Source organism: Microtus oregoni, unplaced genomic scaffold, assembly GCF_018167655.1.
Source record: "Microtus oregoni isolate MIOR12 unplaced genomic scaffold, Mior012 000005F_ref0000423, whole genome shotgun sequence".
NCBI classification, from domain to species: domain Eukaryota; kingdom Metazoa; phylum Chordata; class Mammalia; order Rodentia; family Cricetidae; genus Microtus; species Microtus oregoni.
Genome location: NW_024543064.1, coordinates 34,211,126 through 34,233,925, shown reverse-complemented (window position 1 = coordinate 34,233,925; position 22,800 = coordinate 34,211,126). Strand labels below are relative to the sequence as shown.

Genomic DNA, 22,800 nt, shown 5'->3' with positions numbered 1-22,800 from the left:
TTTGGAGGGACATGGACTCTTTCTTTGGGTCAGTCCTGATTGTAGAGTTTGTCTAACGTTGCTCCTCTTCTCATGTGGTACATGCATGGCCACAGTAACCCAGGAGACAAGGAAAAGAACCCAGAATTATTCTGAGCGGGATTCGTGGTGTTCTGTGCCCCATTTGACCTCCTTTCCCATGAAATGTCAGAAGAATGTCTAGGCCTTAGTGAGGCTGCTGCATACGCTGTCCTGTCCTGGGAAGCCTAGCAGCTTCTCTGCTCTCTTATCTGACACAACTGGCGGAGAACCCCATCCCTGCCTGGGCGTTGAGTTCTACCTAAAGTGTTGGTTAGGTGTTTCCACCTCTTTACCTACGAAACTTATTTCCTCAAGGTACCCAAATTGCTGTCTGAGCTTTGTCCAGAGGAGTCAATGATCCACCCATCAGCCCAGATTGCCAACAGACACCTGGTAAGTGTTGGCGTAAGCAGAGCACAGGTGCAACCTTCTGAGGGGCACTGGGACCCCATTAGTACAAGGGGAGTCCCATCTCCATCTTGGTAGTAGTAGGGTCTCACTCAAGAAGACTTCATCAGGCTGGAGAGATGGCTCAGCGGGTAAAGCTCTGCGCTGCTAACCTGACAACCTTGGTACAGTCCGGGAACTCCCGTGCTGAAAGGGGAAAAATGACACTTAAAGCATTCCTCTCTGACTTCCACACACATCATAGCATGCCCATGTGTACACACACAGAAAAAAATATAAGAGACTTCCTAGCAGATGTGGTGGTACATCTATAATCTCAGCACTGGAGCAGCTTAAGTGGGAAGATCACAAGTTCAAAGTCTGCTGAGCTACAGAACATGCAGGGCTAGCCTGGGAAAGAGTAAGACCCTGTCTCTGGCCGCTTGGAACTTGCTTTGGCATATAGTTTAGTGGTAGAGCACTTGCTCAGCATTTATGAATCTCTGGATCCAATCTCCTGTATTTCACAAATATGAAGAGTCCTGAAGCCAGATGTTGTGGTACACAGCTGCAGCCATGGCATCCAGAAGACTGATGCAGGAAGAATGTGAGTTCTAAGCCAGCCTGAGATGAATAGCAAGTTGGATGCAAGTTTAGGGTTTCATAGTAAGAACTTGTCTCCAAAAGCAATAAAAAGGAGAAAGGGAGCTAAGCCAGTGGCAGCGCACACCTTTAATCCCAGTACGCAGGAGGCAGAAGCAGGCAGATCTCTGAAATCAAGGCCAGCCTGGTCTACAAGAGCTACAAGTTCCAGGACAGGCTACAAAGCTACAGAGAAACCCTGTCTCGAAGAAAAGTTGGCTGGGGGCCTCTGAGTGGTGCACTCCTTTAAGGCTAGCACTTGGGAAGCAGAGGCAGGCAGCTCTCTGTGAGTTTGAGGCCAGCCTGGTCTACAGAAAGAGTTCCAGGACAGGCTTCAAAGCTACACAGAGAAACCCTGTCTTAAAAAAAAAATTAAATAAACTGAAAAGCCAAAGGCCAGTCTGGGCTAAGTATACAAATATGTAAGTGCACACATATGTCTGATTTGTTGGTCTTGTTTTGTTTTTCTTGGAAGAGAAGGGCCTGTTCTTCAGTGTTAGATGGAGCTGGTGTTAGAAAAACTGTTTGGTCTTTGAGTCTTGCGAAATACTAATCACTCCCCTAAGTTATTTCTCTGGAAGGGTCCATAGATGCCAGCCCCAAAGATGGGGGTGAATTACAGATAGTTGAGACGGATGGCAAGATCTCTGTTTGTCTTTTGCAGGTTGCAGCTGACAGCCTCATTGGGCCGGATACACAGGTTGGAGAGAAGTCATCTATTAAGCGCTCAGTCATTGGCTCATCCTGTGTCATACAAGATAAAGTGACCATTACCAATTGCCTTCTCATGAACTCTGTCATCGTGGAAGAAGGGTATGTCTCCCTCTGTGCCTGCGTGAGGCAAGGCTTCTGGTACCCCAAGAGCTTTGGTGGATTCACCCAACCCAACAAAGGGCTCACACTGGGGACAGGAAGGAAGAAGCTTAGCACCTTTGAAGTTTGGTTTTGCTTCCATAATGACGTGAACTCTAGTACCCTCTTCTCGTAGAACCATACACTCCTATGAGAAGCTGCCTTCTCTTCCCTGGGGTCCTGTTTCATGAAGGTGACCGCAGTAGTGAGCTCTTTGTGGTGCTGCAGTGACATTGTGCCGATGAAGTGTCACTTCCCCTGCCTTAATACCCCAAAGCTGCCTGGAGGCAGCGGCATACAGGGAGTGGACATAAAAGCCATGCTATGCTTTAAGGGCAGGCTTCTCTCCCGAGGCTGGCCTAGACCTTGTATGTAGCTCAGTCTAGTCTACCCATAAGCATCCTGCTTCAGCCCCTTAAAAGTCCAAAGTCTGGGGCTAGGGATATAGTTGATTGGGTGCTTGTCTAGCATAGATGCACAAGGCCCCTGGGTTTAATCCTGGCACCACATAAATTGGGTATGAAGCAGGAGGATCAAGAATTCAAAATCATCTTCAGCTACATAGCAACTTAAGGCTAGCCTCAAATACATGAGATAAAAATACAACGATAAGCCTTTTGCTGAAACTTTACTTAAACAAAGCATGGTTCCTCACCAACACACTCCTATAATCCCAGAACTTCAGAAGCCAGAGGGAAGAGGATTTAAAATTTGAGGCTAGCCTGGGTTATGTTTGACAAGTTGGAACCCCAGCACTCAGGAGGGAGAGGCAAGCGGATCTCTGAGCTTGAGGCCAAAGTGAGTTTCAGGACAGCCAAGACTACACAGAGAAACACTGTTTTTTTAAAGAAAAAACAATATGCTTTGCTAGGTGGGCATGGTGGCACATACCTTTGATCCCAGAAGAGGCAGAAGCAGGTGGATCTCTGTGAACCAGCCTTGTATTGTGATGAGTAGGCCAGCCAGGGATACACAATGAGACTGTCCCTTATGTGCCTTGGTTTTGTTTTTTTTTTGTTTGCTTGTTTTTGTTTTTGTTTTTTTAAGACAGGGTTTCTCTGTGTAGCCCTGGTTGTCCTGACTGTCTTGGAACTCACTCTGAAAACCAGAGATTCACCTGTGTCTGCCTCCCAAGTCCTGGGATTAAAGGCATGCACCATCCCACCCTGAGAGGTTGTCTCTTTTGCTTTCTTTTCTTTTATGAGACAGGGTCTCTCTACTTAGATCTGGTTGTCCTGGAACTCACTCTATAGACCAGGCTGACCTTGAATTCACAGCGATCCTCCTGCCTCTGTCTCCCAAGTCGTGGGATTGAAGGCATGTGGCTCCTTCACAGGCTGCAAAAGCAAAATCACTGAGCTGACTCATCATGGTAGCAGATTCTCAGCATTGGAAAGGCAGAGAAAGGAGGATCCATAGTCAGAAGCCAGCCTGGACTACACTGTTTGCAAAGAATGAGGGGGGGAGGTGTGCAAACACTTCATTGGGCTGAATATGTGGGGTGGGAGCTCGTTGACTGTTTATCTTGAAATGGGGCCAGCTGGCCCTGAATCCTAGGTTCAGCTTTCCTTCAATTGCCCCAAAAGTCCTGTACCGCCACACCCAACTCCTAACAAACCCCCGGAGAAAACAGTTCATTTTACAGTTCAGAGTGACTGACTGGACTGGGAGTGGACCTTAGTAAAGAGCTTGCCCTCAGAGCAGGAGGATCTAAGTTTGATCCCCAGAATCTAAGTTAAAGGGGACAGGGAGCAGCTGGAAAGATCACTTGGCAGTTAAGGCACTGGTTACTCTTCCAGGGGGCCCCAGTTTGAATCTAGCACCCACAAGACAGTAAGGCAGGTGGATCTCTGAGTTTGAGGCCAGCCAGTTCTACATAGCAAGTTCCAGGCCAGCCAAGGTTACAAAGTAAGAGTCTGTCTGCATAATAATAATAATAATAGTAATAGCTGGGCGGTGGTGGCGCACACCTTTAATCCCAGCACTTGTGAGGCAGAGGCAGACGGATCTCTGTGAGTTCAAAGCCAGCCTGGTCTACAAGAGCTAGGTCCAGGATAGGCTCCAAAGCTACAGAGAAACCCTGTCTTGAAAAACCTAAAATAGTAATAATAATAATAGGAATAAGATGGCACATGCCTATAATCTCAGCACTTTGAAGGCTGAGGCAGGAGAATCATTAAGTTCAGAGCCAGTCTAAGCTAAAGGTGGTGAGAGATCACGCAGTCCTACAAATTAGCATCTGATGATAAGATCCGATATCTTTCGACCCATATGAAGATTTCCCCATTATTTTGGGGTCACTTAGTTTACCCATGATAAACTTGAAAAGGGCAATTAAAATTCAGACGTGTCGATCTTGTAGACAGTGGGTTAGCTCCCTGCCCAAGGTCCTCAGGGCTTGGGAGATGCCAGTATCTACACCTTGGGGAGGTGTTGATAGGTAAGACTGTTCTCAGAAAATTCCTGCTTATCTTCCGTTTTCTGCCACTTTCTGTGACGGCTGACAGTCAGGAATCAAACGTCTGGTGAAGGCCAGGCAGATGCACAGGGTGAAACGCTGCTGCGGAAGCTGCGGAAGCTGAGTTCAGATCCTAGAGCCCGTGTGAATAGGACACGCTCGCCCATGCCTATCTGTAACCCAGTGCTCCTTCAGCAGGATTCAGAGCAGACGCAGGAATAAATCCTCAGAGTCTCACACGCCAGCTAGCCTGAATCCATGCTGTCCTCTGACCTCTACACACACATGCCCACACTCATACACATAAATGTAGACCCAAATCCATTGGAGAGGAAAAAGGTAGAGGGGACTGGATAATGGCACACTCACACACAACAAACAAATAAATAAAAATGTAATAATTTTAAAAGTCTAGTCAAAACTTAATTGTCAGGGCCAGCCAGAGAGAGCTCACTGGTTAAGAGCTCTGGCTCTAGAGGTCCTGAGTTCAATTCCCAGCAACCACATGGTAGCTCACAACCATCTGTAATAAGATCTGGTGCCCTCTTTTGGCATACTGGTGTGATGCAGATACAGCTTTATATAAAATATAAATAAATCTCAAAAAAAAGCCTATAATAGTCAAGGCTTTCATTTGTTGTCTGTCTCTTTATCCTCCTCAACTACATCTGAATTGTCTCTTAATATAAAGTGGATGACATCAAAGCAGTCTCCAATCCCATCTTCAGCTTAAGCAAGCTGGAAATCAGGTTTTACCTGGGTTTTCCCTGCTGTCGATGCTTAACCAAGTTAGCCCTCAAGGCCAAACAAGCTGTTCCTGTTTCTCATTCTAATCATTACCTTGAGCACAGCTCCAGCTGACTGGCCACACACTGAATCCTTGTTTCTCTCTTCTTTACTCCCATTCCACCTACTTTTGTTGTGGCAATAGGGATTGAACCTAGGGCCTTACACTTGCTAGGCTAAGAGTTCTCCACAGGGCAGTATCCTTTTTGTTCTGGAGCCTCGTCTGAGATAGCCCAGACTGACCTTGAATTTAGTGTGTAGGGAAGATGCCTTTGAATTCCTAATCATTCTACTTCTACCTCACAAATTTTAGCATTGTGGACATGTACCATCCTGACCCAGTTCTTGTTTCGTTTAGGTGTGTGTTTGTGTGTGTGTACATTTGAATATAGGTACCCAAGGAGTCATATCCCCTGAAGCTAAAGTTACAGACTGCTGTGAGCACCTGGTGTGGGTCCTGGGAGTCAAACTGCCGTCCTCTGAAGGAGCAGCATATGCACTTAGTTGCTGAGCCATCCCTGAGCTGGTTTGTTGTTTGATGTCTATAGCAAAAGTCCAGTAGTGAGCATCTGATCCCCAGGACTGGAGTTCCAGGTGGTTTTGAACGATCCAGTTTTGGTGTTTGGTGTAGGAGCTCTACAATAGTAGTGTGAGCTCCTAACCTCTGAGGCATCCCACCTGCCCCTGTCTTCTCTTTTCCTTTTTTTTTTTTTCCAGGACAGTGTTTCTCTGTAGCTTGGCTGTCCTTGAACTCGCTCTGTATAGTGAGTTCCAAGACAGTATGTAATGAGACACTGTCTCCAGGAAAAAACAACCCTAAATAGCCAGGAAAAAGTGTTTAAGGCCTATCTGAGATCCATGAATTTCTGTCTCCAAAAGAAAAAAAAGAAAATACTCACTTTCTTTTTTCCTTTTGTATGAGATTACAGGTATGTGCCCTCATACCTGATTTATATGACACCGGGGGTCAAATCCAAAACATTGTGCCACCTGCCATCCCCTGCCCCCATGTCCAGCATCCATGTCAGGTAGCTCACATCCACCTGTAACTCCAACTGCAGGGAATATAACACCCTCTTCTGGCTCCTCAGCTACCTTCTCACTTGTGGGGCACATACACACATAAATAAAAACAAGATACTTTTTTCCCCTGTCTTGGGGGGAGAGGAGGTTTCAGGGCAGAGTTTCTCTGTAGCTTTGGAGCCTGCCCCTGGAACTCGCTCTGTAAACCAGGCTGGCCTCAAATTCACAGAGATCCGCTTGTCTCTGCCTCCCCAGTGCTGCGATTAAAGGTGTGCACCCAGCACACCTTTTAGAAAGCTGATCATGGCGGTACGTAGCTAAAATTCTAGTCTGGGGAGATGGAAACAGGAAGGATCCCTGGGACTTGCTGACTGCCTAGTTTAGCAAAGTTGGTAGGTTCCAGGTTCAAATAGAGATCCTATCTCAAAAAAATGGATGAACGGCTGGTAAGATAGCTTGCTACCAAGCCTGGCAACCTGAATTTGATCCCTCTAACTGGCGTGGTAAAAGCAGAGAACCAGCTCCTCTGTCCTATACACCCACCACGGTACACACGAACTAGATAAATGTAGAATAATAAGGTAGGGAGTAACTGCAGAAGATGCCTGAAGTCAGCCACTAGTCTCCAAAAGTGCATGCTCACCCATACACTCTTTCACACATTCGCGGATGTATACACACAAGAGTGTGTGTATGTGTTCTTTTCCTTCCTGATATGAACTAAAGGAAGTCTGTGTATGTTGGTACTGTAAGTTGAATTCAGAGCTCTGTTCATGTTAGGCAAGCATTTTTGCTATCTCATTATTCTCCAGTTCTGGCCAGGCATAGTGGCACACACCAGTAATCCCTGCACTTGGGACCTCAAGATACAGTTACCCTTGACTACATAGCAAATTGGAGGCCAACCTGTGCTACATGAGACCTGGGTCTCCTAATACACACACACACACACACACACCCTAGATCCCCACACTGAAGAAAGACTTAAAACCAGGAAAGGATGGAGAACTAAGAGGCACCCTGTGTCACCAGAACTTCTTCCTTATGTAGTGTGACGCAGTAGGTACAGGGTGGCACACCTGCCAAAGCAGCATAGTACTTTCCCGGGCCTTCATGTTGGTTTCAAATGTGAGCCCACCAAGAATGAAGGACCAAGTCTCCATTAGTCTCAGCCATCACCGAGTGGCTTCTTAGAGAACCCTGGAGAGAATTAGCGCAGCACAGACCCTAGGGCCAGGTTGAGAACCAGCACTAGATGCAGAAACCAGCTCTGGTGCTGGGCCCAGTTCTCTTCTGGGGTTATGAGAAATTACCTTTTCGGTGCGCAGGCAGGAAACACAGTCTGGCTGAGAATTGGCCACTTAAGAGAGGTTGATATAGTCCTACCTCTCCATCCCCTCCATCATGAGCAGATAAATACATATACTTCTAGGGAAATTCCTGATCGTTGGGCTGGAGGTGTAGTTCATGGTAGAGCTTGTGTGTAACATCCATGGGCTGACTGTGCTAGTTCATGTCTATAATCCCAGCATTCGTGAGGCAGAGGCAAGAGGACTGCCTCAAGTGTAAGGCCAGCCTGGACTGTCAGAAAAAATAAGAAACAGCCAGGTGAAGTGGAGCACAGCTTCAGTTCCAGCTCTTGGGAAGCAGAAGCAGGTGGATCTCTGTGAGTTTGAAGCCAGGAAAAGAGGGGGTGGGGAGGAAGAGGGAGAGAGGAAAAGAGTTCACTAGATATTTAAATACACCAAAGTACATAAAATATGTAGTGTGTATATTGTGCTCTGAGGATGGGCCCATGGCTCACACTCTGCAGTGGATCACACTCTGCCTTTGGTGGGTCTGAAGTCTTGGTTTTTTGGTGGGTTTTTGTTTTAGGCTTTATTTTTGTTTTGAGACAGGGTTTCACTTTGTAGTCCTAGCTGGCCTTGAACTTGCAAAGATCTGTTTGCCTGTGCCCCCGTACTGGGATTAAAGGCAGTTTGTGGTATCTGCAATGAAAGTGAAGAGCTGCTGAAACAAATGGTCAGAAAAAAGCTTCGTACCCAGAGTTCACCTCGAGTCTTCAGGGAGCCACTGAGCAGAGAGCCTCGGTGAGCAGAGCCATCAGCCAGCCTCCTTTTCCCGGTTGTGTCTAGTCTCTACACAGTAACTAGTGCATCTCAGAAGCTCCATTTAAACTAGGTAAGATGATCAGTGAGGAGGCTCCTGCAGACCCGGCTAGACTGCTAAACAAACGGAGAGCAGCCGTGGGTTGTTTTGGAAATCTGACCTCCGTTCCAGCCACTTCCTTCCGGTGATGGTTCCCACCCACGCCCAGATTCCAGTGTAGCCAGTTAGTAGTCTTTAATTATGGCTTTGTCAACGAAAGAAACAGCTCTCACTCAAAGGAACAAAGATGTGGCTTATTTTGGAGCCAAATATGAGTGGCCATGGCCCTAGAACATAGATTTAGGTCTCCCCAATAAACACGTTCCAATGAGGTTGCAATCCTGTAAACTTTCTATAGTAACAGAACAAAGAGCCCGGCGATGGTGGCGCACGCCTCTAATCCCAGCACTGGGAGGCAGAGGCAGGCAGATCTCTGTGAGTTCGAGGCCAGCCTGGTCTACAAGAGCTAGTGCCAGGACAGGCTCCAAAGCCACAGAGAAACCCTGTCTCAAAAAACCAAAAAAATAATTAATAAATAAATAAATAAAGTAACAGAACAAAGAAAGGCATAAATCAAACACCTTCCCACATTAGTGGCTACATGAGGTAGGTGGGTTACAACAAGACCAGGAGAACTCTGCACTGGCATTAGATGCTACCAAACAGCCTCCTTAGCCCTTTGCTGGAATCTCAGGTTTATTGAGTTAATGCGTTTCACAAGTTTTATCTGTTAGTCACCGGACAATAGGTTCAACACAGCGGTGGGCAAGAACTAAAGACAGCCCAAAATAACTTGTAATTAGGCTCCAGACCTGCAACATTCCAGCCTCTCGACATCACTGAGCTTCCAACCAGTCAACCCCACAGCTTTTTCCAGGAATCCTCGTTCACAGCTTCATGTGTCCTGCTGACTGTCTGCCCACCTCTAGCCTAGCTCCAGAGCACACTTTAAGATCTTAACCACTAATAGGAAACAAACATTGCTACTACTTCAGACACTGGGCTTTGCTTTGGCTAAGTGGGCCTTGCTCTGCCTCTGGACCCATGTATATAAGGCAGTCTGCACCTTCCTTGTGACCCTCTGTAGGGGATTTCCTGGAGGATATGGAGCTACCGTAACTGCTGACTCTAATGCTTCGCAATTTGGACAAGTTGCAAAGTTCTGGATTGTGCCTCGTGGAACACCCACTGAATGTACCCCAAGACTGCCAAAAAGCACACTAATACTTGTCCCATTCATACCACCCACAGAGATGCTTCAGCCTAGAATAGGCGTTAACCTTCCCTAAGAATGGAGATAGCACAGATAGCCCGTTTCCTGTCTGCCTCTGGTCGGCCATCTGAAACAGTAAAGCTCTCTATGTGCTAAGAGAGAACCTTGTGCTTTGGGTGCTCATTCTTGCTCAGGTGACTGTAGACTGTTCTGAATTCTGGCTCCAGGTCAAAATTCTAACACCTTCTATGAATGAGCTGCATCCCTAGACTTCTGAGCTGTACCAAGGACCGGCTGTTGTGTAGAGAATCCTGCCCAACATCCTGCCTGTGGCATCAGCACTTCTTCATGGTGTGGGCCGTTCCCTTTGAAAGTTCACCCTTGCATAGGGCAGTTTAAATCATCTTGATACCTCCAGGCAGTGGTGGTACACACCTTTAATCCCAGCACTCGGGAAGTAGAGGCAGTATGATCTCTGTAAATTTGAGGACAGCTGTTACAAAGAGAAACATCTCATTAAAAAAAGAAAAGAAAAATATGGGTTCTAGTATCAGGCAGAACTGGATTTGAATATGCTGTTTAACAGTTACATGGTTTGGAATAAATGGTTTAATTCTCTAAATCTTATTTCATCTGTAAAATTTGGGTGCCATTTTTATATCAGATAAAATTGATAGTCAGAGAATCACCTAGAAATGTTTTCTCTAACTAAATACATAATTTTCTCATCCTGGACCTACCAAAAACATTGATGGAGGCCAAGACAAAAGATGTTCTCGTTTCTTCGTGTCGCCCATAATTTTGTTTTGTTTTGTCTTTGAAGTCAGGATTTCTATGTGTAACAACCCTGGATGTCCTGGAACTTGCTCTGTAGACCAGGCTGGCCTCAAACTCACAGAGATCTGCCTGTCTCTATCTCCAGGGTGCTGGGATTAAAGGCATGCGCCACCACCGCCTGGCAAAATAACTTTTTTATTATTGTGTGTGCTGTGTGAATAGTGGAGATGGGGTTGGGGTGGGGGCATATATCATGGCGTACAGAGGTCAGAGGACAACTTTCTGGAAGCAGCTCTTTCACCCTTAAAAGGGTTCTGAGACTTGAACTTAGTTCTCCAGGTTTGCACAGCAGGTGCCTTTACCCACTGAACCATTTCACTGGCCCTGCCCAGGTGATTCGTAAAAACTCATTGCTGTAATGTGTTTAACGTAGTACCTGGCATAAATGTGTAGAGAATGTTGGTGATGGTTTGCCATCAGGCGTGGGGCATACCTGTAATACCCGCACTTGGTGGATCTCTTGAGTGTGTGGTCTGCCTGATCTACATAGCAAGTTCCAGGACAGCCAGGGCTATATATTAAATTTTAAATTTTTAAGTTAAATTTCCCAATTAAAAAAATTTAAGGCCTTTTCCGGCTGGTGAGCTGGCTCAGCAGGTAGGAAGTGTTGCTGGGCAAGCCTGAGAGCCGAGCTCAGTCCCTGGAGCCCACAGTAAAAGAGCCAGCTCTCAACGCTCGGCTGGCACAGTGCGTACCATGCACATACTCTTGATGATAGCAGGTTTTATTTTAAAGACTTCCCCCACCTCACAGTCTTCAGGAGACAGAGTCAGTTTCTAAATTCAAATCAACAGCAGGAGCCAGTGCTGCGTCTGAGCATGTGTTTGGGCCTCCAGCAGCCTTCTAGTGGTGTGGAACAAAGCAGTCTTTCTGGAGCAGAGCTTTTTGTTTGTTTGGCGTGCAGGGAGGGTGGCAGCGGGACTGAGCCCAGGGATTTCCACAAGCTAAGCAAGTGCTCTACAGGTCATGCTGCCCAAACTCCCCCTTTTTATTCTGATAGAGTCTTAGCTGTCCAGACAGGGCTTTATCTCACTCTATGGCTGAAGAAGGCCCTGGACTTGTCCTGGTTTAGCCTCCTGAGTAGTTGGGATAACAGGCCCAAGCCACTATCCTTGGCTTGCCGTGAACTGGCTTTTGAAATACCCATTTTTGTGATAGGGAATGTGTTTCAGTGGCAGAGTGTTTATCTACCATGTATGAGGCCCTGAGTTCAATTTCTAGCACTGCCAACACACACACGATAGATATAGACAGACAGACAGGCAGGCAGACAGACAGACAGACAGACAGATAGACAGAGAAAGCCACCAAGACAGCTCAGTAGGTTAAGAGCTTCTGTCATCAAGCCTGCTGACCTGCGTAGTGGAAAAAGAACTGACACTGGCTCCCTCAAGTTGTCTTCTGACCTCCACATACCCCCTCCCAAAGAAAATTTAAAAAAAATAAGAGTGGAGCAGGGGAATGGTGTTGCATGCCTTTAACCCAGCACTCATTACTAATGCAGTTCTGGCATTAGGTATGTTCCATTATGCCCAACCAGAAAGATTCTTTATTTCTGGGCCCCAATGACATTTGTCGTATGATCCTAGGTAAGAAGACTTAGTGGGCAAGCCTACAGACCAGCCTCAGATTCCACCCTTCCACCAAGGAGAATTTGATCAAGATCCTGGGTACCTAAAGTCAAGCTAGGAGCCTGGCATAGTAGCACACGCCTTTAATCCAAGCACTTGGTAGGCAGAGGCAGGTGGATCTCTGTGAGTTTGAAGCCAGCCTGGTCTACATAGTGAGTTCCAGGACAGCCAGAGCTACATAATGAGACCCTGTCTCAAATGTGTGTGTGTGTGTGTGTGTGTGTGTGTGTGTGTGTGTGTACATGGATATATGTGTGTGTATGTATATATAAAATCAAGCTAGGTATGACAGCATATACCTATGATCTAGTATTTGGATGTCTGGGGCCAGCCTGGAATGCATAGCAAGACCTTGTCTCAAAATGAGAAGAACTTGGAACAGCAAGATGGCTAGTGATCCAAGGCACATTCCACCAGACCTGACCAGAGTTTGATACCCAGAACCCACAATGTAGAAAGAGAGAACCAGTCTCTAAAGCTGGCCTCTGACCGCTACACTGTGACATGTGTAACCCCCCATTTCATCTACCTACACACCAAATAAATAATGTAATAAACTTTAGGAAGTAAAATGAACTTGGTTGCTGCAGTGTTTACATATACCCATAATCTTAGCACTTGGTAGGTAGAGACAGGAGGATCAAGAGTTCCGTATCATTCTTGGCTACATAGTGAGTTCAAGGCCAGCCTGGACTGTGCGAGACCCTGTCTCAAAAGGGGGGAGGGCCAATAGTTCAGTGGTAAAGAGCTTGTCTAACATGCACAAAGGCCTAGATCCAGTCTCCACTGCAAAAAAAAGAAAAGGAAGACGATGGGGAGAAGTCAAGTAAGGACTTGAAAAATAATTATGAATGTAGTCCCACTCTGAAATTCTCTAACACCTTTCTGCCATCCAATAATAAGAGACGTGTAGCCACCCACAGGACTCAGCAGTTGTCAGCCCAGAGAGAAGCCTGAGCTTCCAGGCAGTGGTTTGCTGGTGAAGCCCTGGGCACCCTAACGTGACTGCTGTGTTGGCTCCTGTGTTACAGAAGCAGCATCCATGGCAGCGTCATCTGCAACAATGCGGTGATTGAGAAGGGCGCAGACATCAAGGACTGTTTGATTGGAAGTGGTCAGAGGATTGAAGCCAAAGGTAAACAACACCCCGAGTTAAGAGTCATGGAAGCTGCTATCTGGCACCTTAGCACAGAGAATGCTTAGTGGGCAAGATGTCAGAAACAGGCTCGTGGTTATACTGCAGGGGAAAACAAACTTATAGTGATCTTTGGAGAGTAGCTGATAGCATTATCGAGTTTTTACAAGTTTAATTTAGGCCTATTTCTAGGAATATAGCTTATAAATAAGTTTACTCATATATATGTGCAACTATACTGTACTATCAAAAATTGAAACTATAACAATGTCCAAATTCACAGCAATACTTTCTATTTGCTTTTGGACATGACAGAGGTAGCCAGTAATGCAGCATAGGCTCTGGAATGTGCTCTGGCCTCCTAAAGACCACGAGCACTCATCTGACTTGTTTTGTGTGTGCATTGTTTGTTTTAAGCAGAGCAAACAAATTTATTATGAAAAAGTAAGAAAGAACTGCCAAGAGTAGGAGGCACTCCGAGGGAGGAAACCTGGCCCAGTTTTTAAGGAAGGCAGTCCCCTAGATTTGTGGCCTGGCAAAGGGTTAGCAGGGCATACCCTCTAGAGCCTCTCTCAGCTGCTTAGAAATGGGGCTCCAAGCTGTGCTGCTAGTTTACTGTGCTGCACAGCTTGGAGAAAGACCGACTGGTGGGAATCATAGCGTCTGTGCCACTACTGCACCCGTGTGCGTATCTGTAGTTCACAAGACTCACAGCTAAGTAAGGCTGTGGATGACTCTTCTCCTAGCAGCCCACATAGCACCTTCTAGCACTATGGAAGCTAGGCATCAGGGAGAAAGGGTCCTGGTCAGTGACAGTGTGACTTTTCCGTGTCCTGTGACCAAAATGTGCAGGGCTTTCAGCCGCAGGGTCTTACCATCAAGTTCTGGTGAGCAGCCAAGAGCAATTGCAAATAGCCTGTTTGAAAAAAAAAAATATCTATTTTTTTAAGTATTTGGATGTGGTGACGCATGCCTTTACTTCCATCACTTGGGCAGCAGGAACAGGCAGATCTCTGTGAGTTTGAGGCCAGCCTGATCCAAATAGTGAATGCTAAGCTACCCAGGGCTACATAGTGAAATCCTGTTTCCAAAAATAAAATAAAGTAGAAACTAGAGAGATGGCCTTATAGTTTAACACTTTTTTTTTTTCTTCCTCTTGTCCTTTGAGACAGGGTTTCTCTGTGTAACTCTGGTTGTCCTGGAACTAGCTCTGTAGTCCAGGCTGGCCTTGAACTCAGAGATCTGCCTGCTTGGAGTAAAGTCCTGCAGTACCACTGTCTGACAACACTTGCCATTTTGCAGAGGACCTAGATTCAGTTCCAAACACCCATGTGGCAGCTCACAACTGCCTGTATAACTTTAGTTCCAGGAGATCTGATTGGTGCCTCTTCTGGATTTTGTGGTTACCAGGCTCTGAAATTAGTTTAATTTAATGAATGAATTCTAGCCAGACATGGTAACACACACTTGGAAAGCAAACCTAGGGAGATTAGGAATGCAAGCCATTTTCCTCTGCTGATGTATTCTAGATCAGACCCTGTCTCAAAATAAAACAGTAAATTCCTAACTATCATTATAGTACATGAAGCGTGTTACTTAGAGGGGCTACAGAGATGGCTCAGTGAATACAGTGCTCTCTGTGCAAGTGTCAGGACCTGATTTCAAGTCCCCAGCACTCATATAAAAGCTGAGAATAGTGACAGTCATCGCTAATCCCAGTACTGAGGGGGCAGAGATAGGAAGATCCCCACATTTGTTGGCTAGCAGTCTAGTTCAGAAGGCAAGCTTTGGAGCCTGTCCTGGAATTCTCTCTCTCTTTAGACCAGGTTGGCCTCAGGCTCACAGAGATTCGCCTGCTTCTGCCTCCCGATTACTGGGATTAAAGGCTGCGCCACCACCGCCCAGCTGAAATAGTATCTTTGCTGCCAGCTCAATGAAAACCTTTTCTCTTTGTTTCCTTAGCTAAACGAATGAACGAGGTGATTGTGGGAAATGACCAGCTCATGGAGATCTGAGTCCTGAACAAGCCTGACCCCTTCCTTTTGGCCCCCAAACTACAGATGTTGGCTGACCTACCTGTTTGACTCTGTATTTATTTTTCAATAAAGAAGAATTTCCAGGCTGTCGGTGTAGCTCAGTGGTAAAGCACTTGCCTCACATGCACAAGGCCCTGGGTGCAAGGCCTGCACTAGAAACAAAATAGAAAGACTTCCAAAGGCAGGGTGAACAGTCCAGGTTCCTGGCATATGGGCTCCAGGTATAGAATAACAGTGTGAGTTTGTGGATTGTGGCGTAAGTCTAGCGAGTAGATACCGTGGTCTAGGTCTTGTATGCCAAGTTCACAGACAGGAAGCAGCTGTCCAGTGGGTCCTCTGAAGCCAACCAAGCCTAGTCTGTGAAGTATCTTCCGTCTGAGGCCCAGCCTGTGAACACGTATCTGTAACCTAGCGCTCAAGGTGCAGGCAGGAGGATCAAAGTTAAGTCATCCTCGGGTGATTTTGAGGCCAGCTTAGACCAGCCTACATAAGATCCTCTCTCAACAAAGAACTGAAATAAGGATAGCAAGAGGGTTAGCCAGCAGTGGCCCACGGTTCTCAAGCCTGGTAACCTGAATTCCATCCCTGGAACCCACATAAAGGTACAAACACACATACAAATAATAATGAATAGTTTTTTGTTTGTTTTCTGAGACAGTGTTTTTCTCTATAGCCCTGGCTGTCTTAGAACTCTCTGTAGACCAGGCTGACCTTGACCTCAAAGCACTTGCCCCTGCTTGACCTCCACCTGCCTCTGCCTCCTGAGCGCTGGGATTAAGGGTTTGCACCAGCACCGCCTGGCCCAATAAATAGTTTTTTAAAAAGTATCTTCATTCTAAAAGCTCTGGCCCTCATCAGGCTTTCTAGGCATTACACCCAGTACCTGGCAGTACCACCTCTGAATGGTAGCCCAAGAATTGTTTTTTGCTCCAGAGGCTCCATACAGATATCTAGTACCTGCACCCCGCTGCCCCTCACCCAGCATTCACCCTGAGTCTCCACCCCTTTTCTCCAGCTCAGTTCTTAACCCTTAGGGCAGAGGTTCTCAACCTTCCTAACTGCAACCCTTTAATACAGTTCCTTATGTGTGGTCACCCCCCCCACCACCATAAAATTACTTCATTGTGTTGGGCAATGGTGGTGCACGCCTTTAATTCCAGTACTTGGGAAGCAGAGGCAGGCAGATCTCTGATTTCGAGGCTAGCCTGGTCTACAGAGCAAATTCTAAGACAGGCTCCAAAGCTACACAGAGAAACCCTGTCTCCAAAAAATTATTTTATTGCTACTTTTATGAATTGTAGTGTTAAGTATCTGACAGTAGACGCCCATGGAACGGTCGTTTGGCCCACCCCATCCCAAGGGATTGAGACCCACAGGTGGAGAACTGCTGCTGCCTTAGAGACAAGCTGAAGGAAGCCACGGCTAGTGAGCAGGCTTCCCACGGGTTTTCACAGAAGCGAAAGCTACTGTCGCACGAGTTCTAATTGGTCTTAAAAACCTGGAGTCAGATATCAGGGTAAATGCTGAAAGGTCAGAGAAGTAAGGGAGCCAGCCACTAGACAGACTTCTTACCTCTACCAAATCCTCAGACCAAAGGGGGCAAGAACCTATTTTCCAGGAATTCTCAGAGAGACTGGCCTGACATCCTGTCTCGTCCCATCTTATACTCCTCTCTGTGCCCAGCCATATCCCTTCCTGTTTTTACCTCCTTGGTGTAGGGTTAAAGGCGTGTGACTCTCCAGTACTGAGATTAAAGTGCTAGCCACCACCGCCTGGCTCTGTTTCTCCTTTATACTGGATCGGTCTTGCGTAGCCATGGTGGCATTGAACTCACAGAGATCCGTCTGCCTCCCCAGTGCTGGGATGAAGGTGTGTGCCACCACTGCCTGGCCTCTATGGCGAACTAGTGGCCAGCTCCAAACTCTGACCTTCAGCTGAGCTTTATTTGTTAGAACACCACAGCTATGATCTAAAATGGCGTTCTGAGCCAAGCCTTCTCCATCTCTCCCACACCTTGGGGATGCCCTCTCAGCCTCACAAGGAACGGTTCAAAAGTCGTCTTGACTTCTCCAGCTGTGCCCCTTTGTCTTAATTATACAGGTGCCCATGCTTCAGTTAGCTGAAGAATGAGCTTTCTCTGTTCACAGCCCACTGGAGTCATCCCCTTCCAGTTTGCACCCCTGCTCCCAAACATAAGAGCACTGTGCTCTTGTCTCCCCTCCCTGCACGGCTTTTACAACCGCCAGGTGTTAGAAGAAGATAAAAGTGACTCCCGGGGTAAGATTTCACCTCCTAGAATTATCAAAGTAAAAGTTTCTCTTGATGTCCTCACTGTGGGTGGCAGTAATTATAATAAAGAATAGTTTGAAATACTGGTTTCTACATTGCTTCAAAAATTTTCCAGGCTCTCAAGTTCACTTGAGTAATCTTGCCTGATCGTATGTTGCTCTCATTGAACTCGTGAGAGAGATGAGCATGCGTCCCCTGGGGGAGCCCCACCTCCAACCAGGCTTGGGAGCTCTGGCTCTCCGTTTCTCCCAGTGCTTAGGATAGGGCTTCTGGAAGCTTGCCTTCATCGGGCAGGAGCCCAGTGGCCTAGCAGAATCCATAGGAGTGAAGGAGAGAGAAAGAGCTATGAGAATGTGTCAAAGGTGGTTCCTATGGAACTAGAATTAAATCTGCAGGGTTTTTGCCAGGTATGGTGGCACAATCGTGTAATCCTAGCACGCAGGAAGATCATGGTTATCCTCAGCTATAAAGGGAATTTGAGGCCAGCCTGGCCTGCATGAAACCCTGTCTCAAAAAAATTTTTTTAATTAAATAGAGAAAGGCATTGGAATGGGCTGGTGGGGGCGGGGGGGGGGGGGAGGCCAGACATAATGGTGCATTCATTTAATCCCAGCACTCGGGAGGCAGGAGCAGACAAATCTCTGTGAGTTCGAGGCCAGCCTGGTCTACAGAGTGAGTTCCAGGACAGCCAGACTACATAGTGAGTCCCTGTCTCAAAAAGTCAATAAAGGGCTGGAGAGATGGCTCAGTGGTTAAGAGCATTGCCTGCTCTTCCAGAGGTCCTGAGTTCAATTCCCGGCAACCACATGGTGGCTCACAACCATCTGTAATGAGGTCTGGTGCCCTCTTCTGGCCAGCAGACATACACAGAGACAGAATATTGTATGCATAATAAATAAATAAATAAATATATAAAAAAAAGTCAATAAAAATAACAATAAAAATGCTGATGATGGTAATGAGGGTGTGCTGTCTAGTACTGGCAATATTGCCTGGGCAGAAGGGAAGAACACTGTGTGACAGGTTTCGTTTCTATCCAGTTCGCTGCTGACCTGCGTGACTCTATCGCGAAAATAAGAGTTAGGCTGAGTGAATTTTTTTTTAAAAGATTTTATTTTGGATTGAACATTTGCTTGCTCAGTGTTTGAGAGCACCAGCTGTTCTTCCAAAAGACCCCATGTTCAATTCCAAGCATTTACATGGTGATTCATAGCCGTCTAACTCTGTTTACAGGAGATCTGAAGTCTTGGGTACCAGATGTGCAAGTGATGCACAGAAAAAAACCCACACACATAAAAAAAATAAATATTTCTTTTTTTTTAACCATAGGTTATAGCTTTTAATCAGGTTCATTTCCAGCTCCACATGAAAACAAGCCACTCACATCAATAAACCATGGCTTTTTTCTTTATCATGATTCATGATGTTTTTATTTCTTTTCTTTTTTTTTTTTTTTAATTTTTTTTGAGACAAGGTTTCTCTGTGGTTTTGGAGCCTGTCCTGGAACTAGCTCTTGTAGACCAGGCTGGTCTCGAACTCACAGAGATCCGCCTGCCTCTGCCTCCCGAGTGCTGGGATTAAAGGCGTGCGCCACCACCGCCCGGCCATGTTTTTATTTCTTAAAAAGATTTTAGAGCTGGAGAGATGGCTCAGAGGTCAAGAGCATTGCCTGAGTTCAATTCCCAGCGACCACATGGTGGCTCACAACCATCTGTAATGAGGTCTGGTGCCCTCTTCTGGCCTTCAGGTATACACGCAGAAAGAATATTGTATACATAATAAATAAATATTTTTTTAAAAAAGATTTTATCGGGCGGTGGTGGCGCACGCCTTTAATCCCAGCACTCGGGAGGCAGAGGCAGGCGGATCTCTGTGAGTTCGAGACCAGCCTGGTCTACAAGAGCTAGTTCCAGGACAGGCTCCAAAACCACAGAGAAACCCTGTCTCAAAAAACCAAAAAAAAAAAAGCACACCTTTTACCCAGCACTCTGAAGGCAGAGGCAGGTGGATCTCTGAATCTGGGGATAGCCTGGTCTATAGTGTTTCAGGAAAGCCAGGGCTGAACAGAGAAACCCTGTCTGGGGGGAGAAAAACATTTATTTTTATTTATTATGACTGTGTACGTTTGTGCATGGACCTGCAGAAACCAGGAGAGGATGTAGGATCCCCCGGACCTAGAGTTAGAAACGGTGCTCATAGCCGGGCTGTGGTGGCGCACGCCTTTAATCCCAGCACTTGGGAGGCAGAGGCAGGTGGATCTCTGTGAGTTCGAGACCAGCCTGGTCTACAGAGCTAGTTCCAGGATAGGCTCCAAAGCCACAGAGAAACCCTGTCTCGAAAATCCAAAAAAAAAAAAAAAAAAAAAAAAAAAAAAAAAAAAAAAAAAACCGGTGCTCATTCTGAATCCTCTAAAAGAGCATCAAGCATTCTTACGCACCAAGCCATCTCCATCCAAGGACTGAGGGCTTTGGTTTGTGTGTCTTGTGTTTTGTTATTTTGTTTGTTTGTTTTTGAGACAGGGTTTCTCTGTATAGCCTTGGCTGTTCTGGAACTCGGTTTGTACACCAGGCTGGTCGTCTCACAGAGATCTGCTAAGCAGTGGTGGCACATGCCTTTAATCCCAGCACTTGAGAGGTAGAAGCAGGCAGATCTCTGTGAGTTCGAGGCCAGCCTGGTGTGCATAGTTCCAGGTCAGCCAGAGCTACACAGACCCTATCAAAGAAAGAAAGAAAGAAAGAAAGAAAGAAAGAAAGAAAGAAAGAAAGAAAGAAAAGAAAAGGCACCTCTGCAAGCTTGCCATCCAGAAAACTTTAGGGCTGCTGCTGCAGGAACACGTCTCCACACTTCTTTCCTGCCTGCTGACAAGGCTCTAAGCTTAGTGCAACACTACCCTACAAGTTCCTTCCCAAGCTGAGATTTGTAGGAACTACCTTCTGTTTATCTGTAGCCATCCCTACTCTTAAGGAGGTACATAAGCCAGACCTTTACAGGTTGCTTCCGAAGTAGTGGAGTGTGTGTTGGGTGCCTGTAGTCCCAGAGCTTCAGAGCTGAATGGGAAGATCACTTGAGCCTAGGAGATTCAGATCAGCTTGGGTACCATAGGAAGACCCCTTCTCAGCAGAAACAAAAACAAAACACTAAATAGTTAACTCTGTCTATGGGAAAACCCAGATAGAAGGTCTAGAAAGCTCTGAGATGGAGCTGACCCTGAGAGAAAGGGGCACTGTTTGGAGGCCAGAATGGCCTGTCATAGACTTGAGCCACATGGAGAACGTGAAGCTGCCTAGTGGGAAGATGCGCGCACAGCATTGGAAGCTGCCTAGTGGGAAGATGCACACACAGCAGGCTAACAGGCCACTCTTCTTCCTCCCCATCATGGTCATTCCCTCTGCCTGGCCCAGACAACAGAAGCAAGCAAACATTATAGTGAGAAGTCTGGAAAAATACATGATCAGAACTGTCCTGAGTCATATTGATCGTCTCCTGAAACCGCAGCCCTCACTTTCTCCCACACTGTGTGAGTGCATGCGCGTGCGTGTGCGTGTGCGCGTGCGTGTGTATGTGTGTGTGTGTGTGTGTGCATGTGTGCTCCACCTTAAAGCACTGTTCTCAATAACATCTCATTAATCCTATGATCCTATGTTAGGGACTAGAGTTGTAGATCAGGTAATAGAGCACTTACCTGTTACATAGGAAGTCCTAGGTTCAATCCCCAGTACTGCATAAACCACATGTAGTGGCATACACTTGTAACCTCAACACTTAGGAGGTGGACCAGAGGACCAAAAGTTAAAAAAAGAAAAAATTTAAAAAGAAAAAAAGCTGGACCAGTCTTTAATCTCAGCATTCAAGAAACAGAAGCAAATGGATCTCTTTTATGGCCAGCCTGGTCTACATAATGAGTTCCATGACAGCCAGGGCTAAAGAGACCCTGTCTCAACAACAATAACAAAGATATTGGACCTTGAATTATGTTTAGATTGCTACCCTCCTCCCTTTCCCATCTACTTCCTTTCTGGGTACTCCTGAATATTCCAGGTCAGTAATTTCCTCTGAGATCTCTGGGCTCCCCTCTTTAAAAAAAAGAAAAGCAGGCCTGTGGTGGTGGTGCACACCTTTAATCCCAGCATTTGGGAGGCAGAGGCAGGGAGATTGCTCTGAATTCAGGCCAACCTGGTCTACAGAGCAAGTTCCAGGACAGCCAGGGCTACAAAAGGGGAACCCTGTCTTCCTCCTCCTCCTCCTCCTCCTCCTCCTCCTCCTCCTCCTCCTTCTGTTCCTCCTCCTCCTCTTCTTCTTCTCCTTCTCCTAATTTTTTCAAGACAGGGTTTCTCTGTGTTAACAGCTCTGACTGTCCTGGAACTATTTTTGTAGACCAGGCTGGTCTTGAACTCACAGAGATCCACCTGCCTTTACCTCCCAAGTGCTGGGATCAAAGCGTGCACCACCACGCCCTGCCAGGCATCTTCATCTCATTCCTGCTGATTACCTGGTGTCTGGCACCCCACTCAGGAAGTCATTTGGTTGCGGGGGGGAAAAAAAGCCATGTTAGAGGCAGGAAAGATGGCTAAGAGCACGTACTGCCCTTGCAGAAAACCAAATTCAGCTTCAGCACCCACATCAGGTATCTAGCTGCCTGGAACTGTTGGACTCTAGCGTCCAAACACGGAGGAGGAGTCGCCCCCAGAGACCATCTCACACACCACAGTCGATGCAAAAGCATGAGGATTTTATTAATTCTATCATGACAGGGTCCCTCAGCATTCGGGAAGCCGAGAGATCTCGAATAGCTGGCACAGGCTACTTTTAAAGGAGAAGGCCACAGAATCAAGGGGGGTTGTTCTTATGATTGGCTTATTCGAAAGGGCTATTACCAATAATTGGCTGGAGAGCTGTTGCCAGATCAGATGAGGTAAGAGGTCATTTTGACCTTGTTTCCCAGGGTACTGAATCAAAACATATGTATATGGGAACTGAGTACGTGCATGTGTAGCTGTTAGGTCCTTAGTTCCCAGGGGAGGAGGGGAAGCGCTATGCCACAGAGGCTGAGAGGATTCAGAATTGACAGAAATGGCTTCAGAATTGTCTTAAAGTTTTACATAACTGCAACTCTAGGAGGACAGAACTCTGGTCTCTCGGGCACTCACGCGCACATATCCACATACAAACACACATTTGGTCATTTTGGAGATTCAAGTAAGTGGCCAGAGAGCAACAGTCCTAGCGTTGGAAGGCTAGAAAAGATACACCCATTTCTTCTACTGTGCTTGGACTGATTAGCAGGAGGTTTTCTCAGTGGATAG

The 22,800-nt window shown here is 46.5% G+C and overlaps 1 protein-coding gene across 1 annotated transcript in view; it reads left to right on the top strand.

The window, feature by feature from the left end:
- Eif2b3 (eukaryotic translation initiation factor 2B subunit gamma) overlaps nt 1–15,288 on the top strand; it is a 62,568-nt gene extending 47,280 nt beyond the window's left edge. Inside the window, exons 9-12 of the mRNA XM_041652196.1 lie at nt 376–453; nt 1,754–1,902; nt 13,069–13,172; nt 15,135–15,288. Of these exons, the coding sequence (XP_041508130.1) occupies nt 376–453; nt 1,754–1,902; nt 13,069–13,172; nt 15,135–15,187 (384 nt within the window). The 3' untranslated portion in view covers nt 15,188–15,288. The remainder of the gene's footprint in view (nt 1–375; nt 454–1,753; nt 1,903–13,068; nt 13,173–15,134) is intronic.
- Nucleotides 15,289–22,800: the final 7,512 nt, after the last annotated feature.